Consider the following 6423-nt stretch of genomic DNA (forward strand, 5'->3'; position numbering starts at 1 on the left):
TGATTTCATGCCATATATTATAGACAGTTGTATGCTTCATGATCCATTTCAGATCGTCTCCAGACACAGAGGATCAAACCCAGCTATGTAGTAGTTGTTTCCTCCATGATATATCGTAGCAGCAGTATCATTGGGTTTATCAACTGTTCTTGTGAATTATAAGGAGTGGGAATTGAGCCAAACATCAAAATAGCATACAAAGATATTTTTATTCTCAAGTGTCGTGCGTTTAGTAGTAAAAAATGTTTGCATATACTTCGGACCAAGCAATAGAAGAACAGCATGTTGGTTTCCAGCTCTCTCTCTCTCTCTCTCTCTCTATGCGTATATATTACATATATTTGCAGAAAGAAGTAAAGAAGCTATGATGAGGATTGAGAGATGGAGACGGTAACACACCTTAATCGACGCCTTACATTGTCGTTGGGCACTAGTACGTGCACTTTACTGAAACATGGGCACTGTCGAAGGGTTGCGACTCGTCCAAGCGACTCAGAACTGAGCTATCAGATACGTCAACACTAGACGCAAACAAGAACGAAAAGGAAAAGAAGAAAGAACCACAGCGTGAAGGGGGAATAAATCATCCATGGCGATTGCTGGTTGGTGGATGCATACGGAGTAGGAGCACATGGGAAGACCAAGTAAACAAATGGGCTTCCACCTGCCTGGAAGAACACTGTCTCCTATTGCCTGCCTATATATGACAAGACATAAATAGAAGAAGAAGAAGAAGAAGAAGAAGAAGAAGAAGAAGAAGAAGAAGAAGAAGAAGAAGAAGAAGAAGAAGAAGAGCTTGAGAGTTGCAAGTCCATTGCACTGCAGCAACTTGGAGAAGAAAACTGGTGAGTAATTGCAGGCATGAATGATCTACTGGTACATCAAACTTGGCGTGAAGGTTCTCATAGGGTTCCATCGCAGGAACAGTAGCTTGTTTACTTGGGTTTGGTTTTCTGCTGTTCTTGAGACTGAATCTTCCTGATTTTAGATGATTTTTTTTCCCATATAAGATTCAGAATGTTCAGGTCAAACCATCCTCATGTTGTTGATCTGCATTCATGTTAATCTTTGAGTGATGCCAGGGTTTTCTTTTGCATTATCTGAAACCATGTTATTTTGATCACCACATTCTTGAGATCTGAGAGAAACAGTACTATAAACACAATTGTTTTGATGATTTACTACAGATTGTGAACTTTCCGACATGAAAGAAAAGAGAGGAGAGGAGAGAGTTTAGTTCATCAAAGAAGAATGTATTGCGGATCAAGAATTATTTGCTAATGTGTTGGTATCCAGAAACCATAATTTGTTTTCCTATTGCATTTCAACCTCTATATATTATTTTTCTTATTTGCTTTAATAGATTATAACATAACTCTAACCAAATATGTGAATTATTATTGACTAATTTAAAGTACATGTGATGATTTTTTTTTGTCTTTGATTTATTCTCTTAAATGTTAGATAATAATAAAATTATAATTTTGGCAGATATAATATGAATTCATCTGCTGTTGGAATTTATATGTATATCGAATAATGGTTAATGATATCGGATTATAAATAATGGTAACAGAAAGACTCATCAGTCAAACTTATAAGGCTCGATTTGTAAATAGGTCAAAATTAATGACGAGGTGTACACCCAGCTACAGCTGGCTCTCGAGAGTCTGATGGGAACACAAACGTGGAAAGATCACGGCCGTAAGAATAGGCGTAGAAGCAATATCTAGACCGTCAATCTCCCGACGTCCTCGGAAAGCCGCGTCCGCCCGCGCTGGACCTCGACTTATGAGGGTCCCACGTTCCGCAGGCTCCACGTATGCCCGCTTCTCTCTTGCTTGCCTCCGCCGTTTCACTTCGGCGCGGGAATTAGGGCTGAGACCGGGATTGATGGTTCTTCCCCATGGATATCCGGTCGAGAGGGAGAGATCCCGACCGAGCAGCCGCGTTTGAGGGGCTTGCTTTCTACGGCGAGAAAGACGAAGACGACAATGGATCAGTATCGCGGATAAGTGTCTCGAAAAGATTGCGTCTTTCACGAGCCACAGACCGCCGCCCGTCGCCATGGAAGCGTGGCGTTGGAGTCATCCCCTCTTCGGTTCTAATAGACAGTGGAAGAGAGGGTGGTCTTGGCATGGATCAAAAGGTGGTTTTCCGAGAGACGGAAGGAACCCTTTTCTACTGCAGGTATGCAGGTTCTTTAGCTCTGTTTTGCTCCTTCCATTGGAGTAGCGCTCTGTGAGATAAGCTAAATTATCTTGGTTTATAATCCTCTCGCACCACTTTTATTCCCTTCTTGACAGAAAATATGCTACCTAGGTGGTTGATTTGTAACAATGATGGCCTTTTCGCTGATAGAGAGTGAGCAGTTGAATTTGATTTTCTTGTTATTGAAAAAAAATATGTATTGAAAGTCTGAGTTAGGTTGTTAGCACTCACTGGACTGATATTTATATTCCTTCTTAATATCTGCCATGTTCAATGGATAACTAATACAAGTAGTTTGAAAATTCCTAGCTACAAACAGTAGAGCATAAAACTTTTCAGCTTTGATGGTTTGGAAGCACATGGCTGTTATGTGGTTCATTGAACTTTATGGAATCTAGCATTTATTTGTTTTGGTTATCACCTTGATCAAGGTGAATGTGTAGAATATTTCTTTTATGAGGTCAAGAGAGCTCTATGATACTAAAGAGTAGTTCTTTAACTTTTTCTAGTTCATAGTGATCTTCATCCACTAGCTTGAACTCTTCGTTACATTTTTGTTTGGTTCACTTGCCTTATTGGAACTCTAATTAGGTTCGCTGAGGTGGGATGATCGAGGCTCTTTTGTTTGTACCCACAGATTCTATTTTTCTACTTATGCCGGAGAAGTAACAATTGATGGTTCATGAACTTCTGCGACAAGTATTTGTGATCTTCTATAACTGGAACTTGAAAGAATTTTTATTTTTCTTGGCCTTGTTAAGAATCCTAAGTTGCTATGCTAGGCTGTGATAGGTCAATTTGATACTTTGTTTGGGCGCATTCAAACATTTTCAACTAAAAATTTATTTTGCTGCTCAGCAATTTATTTCTTCTTCCTCTTCCTCCCGAAAGATACTTCACATTAAATAATGTGCTTACATTTGTTTTTTTCATGGCTTAGGTTCGAAGAGCCAGATGGATGGCAAAGAATGCAAAGGTTTAACGAAGGAGGGTTCCCCATGTCCTGAGAGCTTTCCATCTCTTTTTAGGTACATTGCAACCAGATCATTTGCTGATTTTGATATCACTCACAGTCCTGGAGGAGATCTTGCATTTACTAAAGTAAGTTATTATCATCTATCCATGGATCAGTTTTGAGTTTCCAATGGCCAACTTACTACCATCATGTATGGTGCATAACTCAGTATGCTTAGATTAACTTGTAGGTATCTTTCACCAATCTTTATATGATTACTTGTGTGCATGTAAATTATGACCTATTTGTGTTTAGGTATAATTTTTACAGATCTACCCTTTTACATGTAAATATTTTGTGGTCAAATATAATAACTTCAGTTGGTTCAATCATGGCATGAAACATTTATCTTTGCTTTTCCTTTCCTGTTTCAGGTGCGAGAAGCTATCAGTGACAACATTCAGGCCAAAAAGCTCAGCATTTCCTCACCAACTTCACCGATTCAGATGATTGAGCACTATCATGTGCATTCTATTTCCATCAGCATGCCTGCATCACCTTCTGCATTTGATAGAGAACGTTCCAGAGGAATTCTTCAAAGTGAAAAAGGTGGATCATATACTACTAATGGGAAGATAAACCATCCCATTAGTGCTACTGCTGGCCTGCAGCAACAAAATCAGTCAAAGGTTCACTCTCAGCCTATACCGATTGGAAATTCCCACACAAACACATCTCCAGAAATAAAGATTCTAGATTCTCTGGGGTGCCAACAGCAAATATCACAGAACAGTAGAATTAAGGACAAACACTATGAATCTTTTAAGACATGGTCTGGCAAACTTGAAAGGCAGATATCTAACCTACGAGGGAAACCACAGGAACCAGAGGAGGTAAATGATGCAAAGAATGCTAAACCAGAGGCTGTACCAGCGGTCGGCCGCTACTTTGATGCCTTAGAAGGGCCTGAACTGGACAAGCTAAAGGTATCTTTTTTATGCTATCTTGTTTATGGAAATTGCTAATTTGACATGCTTTTCATCTTTTACAGAGTTGCTTACCATCAAATTATGTATATCTGTTCCTGAACATAAACATGTTTTCAATATCTGATCTGGATGAAACCATTAACACGAATTACAAAATCTTGCGATTTGGGTATGAGCAGAGTAAATGTATACAACTACACATAGTCAAACTTATTTGTGAACACCATTAGAGATTTTAATTTTTTGCATGTAGGGTAGTATAGCATGGTTCCTCATTCCCCATTTTGTAATAATTTTGCAGGCATCAGAGGAGCTTATTCTTCCCAAAGACAAAAAGTGGCCTTTTCTTCTTCGTTTCCAAGTGTCCTCCTTTGGTATGTGCCTTGGCATCAGCAGCCAAGCTATCCTGTGGAAGACATTGGCTACATCACCATCCATGACTTTTCTACATGTAAGCCCGACCATCAATCTCACTCTATGGTGTATCTCACTTGCACTAATGGGCCTTGTGTCTGCCATCTATATGCTGAAGATCATATTCTACTTTGAAGCGGTACACCGAGAGTATTACCATCCTGTACGAGTTAATTTCTTCTTCGCTCCATGGATAACCTGTCTCTTCTTAGCAATTGGTGCGCCTCCCTCAGTTGCCGTCAAGCTGCATGCTGAGCTTTGGTATGTGCTAATGGCTCCAATATTCTGCCTTGAACTAAAAATCTATGGCCAATGGATGTCCGGAGGGCAACGCAGGCTATCAAGAGTGGCAAATCCTTCAAACCACCTATCAATTGTCGGTAATTTTGTAGGGGCTCTGCTGGGTGCATCTTTGGGTCTTAAAGAGGGCCCCATCTTCTTCTTTGCCGTTGGGCTAGCGCACTACACTGTACTCTTTGTGACCTTATACCAGAGGCTTCCAACAAACGAAACACTACCAAAGGAGCTTCATCCAGTTTTCTTTTTATTCGTAGCAGCACCTAGTGTTGCCTGCATGGCATGGGCCAAGATTACTGGCAACTTTGGTTATTGCTCGAAGATTGCCTACTTCACTGCGCTATTCCTTTATGCATCTCTTGTAAGTTTCTCGAACACCAGACTCATAGTTTTTCAGTTACTGGTTTCAATAATGTATACAAATTTGTGAAACCCTTCACAGTTTCTGAAATCACGAAGAAATTCACATGTGATTATTGATTAAAAGCTGAACAAACTTTCACAACTTAATATTTCAATATTGTTTGATGTAAACATTAATTAGAGCAGGCTTGACGCTACAAGTTATAAAAACAAAAAGATTTTTTGAAGCAGAAAAAAAAATGATGTGCTTAATGGTGATAAAATTGTAACCAAATGACCCATAATCCTTCAAGTAATTATATTCATGTTCTTTTGTAGCATAATTGTGATGCAGTAGAGTAACATTTTTCTACAGCTGAATATGTACCATTGTTACTGTTTAGCTTTATGAATTGTGGCTATTTACATTTCCACTTGTGCAGGCTGTACGGATTAATTTCTTCCGAGGCTTCAGGTATATTATGATTTGTTCTTCTGTCCGAGTTTGACTTATTGTAAATTTCTTTTTCTCCCTCCCAAACTACTGCCTTTATAACTCTTCTATCAACATTGTAGGTTCTCGCTAGCTTGGTGGGCTTATACCTTCCCGATGACAGGAGCGTCCGTAGCAACCATTAGATACTCAGCTGAAGTCGAGAACACATTTACTCGGACACTATCTATTGTGCTCACTGCCATCTCTACCCTAACAGTAGCGGTTATGCTTGTTTCAACGATCATTCATGCCTTCGTCCTGCATGATCTTTTCCCTAATGACATCTCCATTGCCATCACCGAAAGAAGAGTGAAAGGGTGCAAGGGACGCATGCATACGGTAACATCGAGCTCAGATACCGTGGACTCAGAGGCTTGTGCAGCATCGAAAGTGGAAGGCCACTTGCATCTGCCTGCTTCATCCGGTGCACCCCAAGTACAACTCTGAAACGGCTAGTTTCAAGATATCTTCCACCACGTTCTTATACTGAAACCGATGACGGCATCAACATGATTATTTACTTAATGGTGTTTCTTTGGTGATGAATGAGATGTAGTGTGGAACAGATCTAGTTGTATAGTACCATTATACGAACAATATAGGAAAATGACATAGCAGGCATACAAGTATATACTTTTAACTGTAGAAAACATTTACTCATTGCAACACATATATTTCATGTTTCCCATCTGGGCCAAATAAAATCCGTCTCAGCATCT

General features: G+C 39.7%; 1 protein-coding gene across 3 annotated transcripts; it reads left to right on the forward strand.

Moving 5' to 3' along the window:
- Positions 1-755: 755 nt before the first annotated feature.
- Positions 756-6389, forward strand: LOC103991651 (S-type anion channel SLAH2-like). Of its 3 annotated transcripts, XM_065117209.1 has the most exons (8): positions 756-845; positions 1620-2190; positions 3152-3312; positions 3601-4152; positions 4457-4606; positions 4688-5227; positions 5652-5683; positions 5785-6389. In XM_065117209.1, exons 3-8 carry the CDS (start codon positions 3166-3168, stop codon positions 6149-6151), a joined length of 1788 nt encoding a protein of 595 aa, XP_064973281.1. In that variant the 5' UTR covers positions 756-845; positions 1620-2190; positions 3152-3165; the 3' UTR covers positions 6152-6389. The 3 variants fall into 3 exon arrangements, with proteins under 3 accessions (XP_064973281.1, XP_064973279.1, XP_064973280.1); XM_065117207.1 differs by having other exon boundaries at positions 4457-5227; XM_065117208.1 differs by lacking the exon at positions 1620-2190 and having other exon boundaries at positions 760-845; positions 4457-5227.
- Positions 6390-6423: the final 34 nt, after the last annotated feature.

This window comes from Musa acuminata, chromosome BXJ2-7 (genome assembly GCF_036884655.1).
Source record: "Musa acuminata AAA Group cultivar baxijiao chromosome BXJ2-7, Cavendish_Baxijiao_AAA, whole genome shotgun sequence".
In the NCBI taxonomy this organism is placed as follows: Eukaryota; Viridiplantae; Streptophyta; class Magnoliopsida; order Zingiberales; family Musaceae; genus Musa; species Musa acuminata.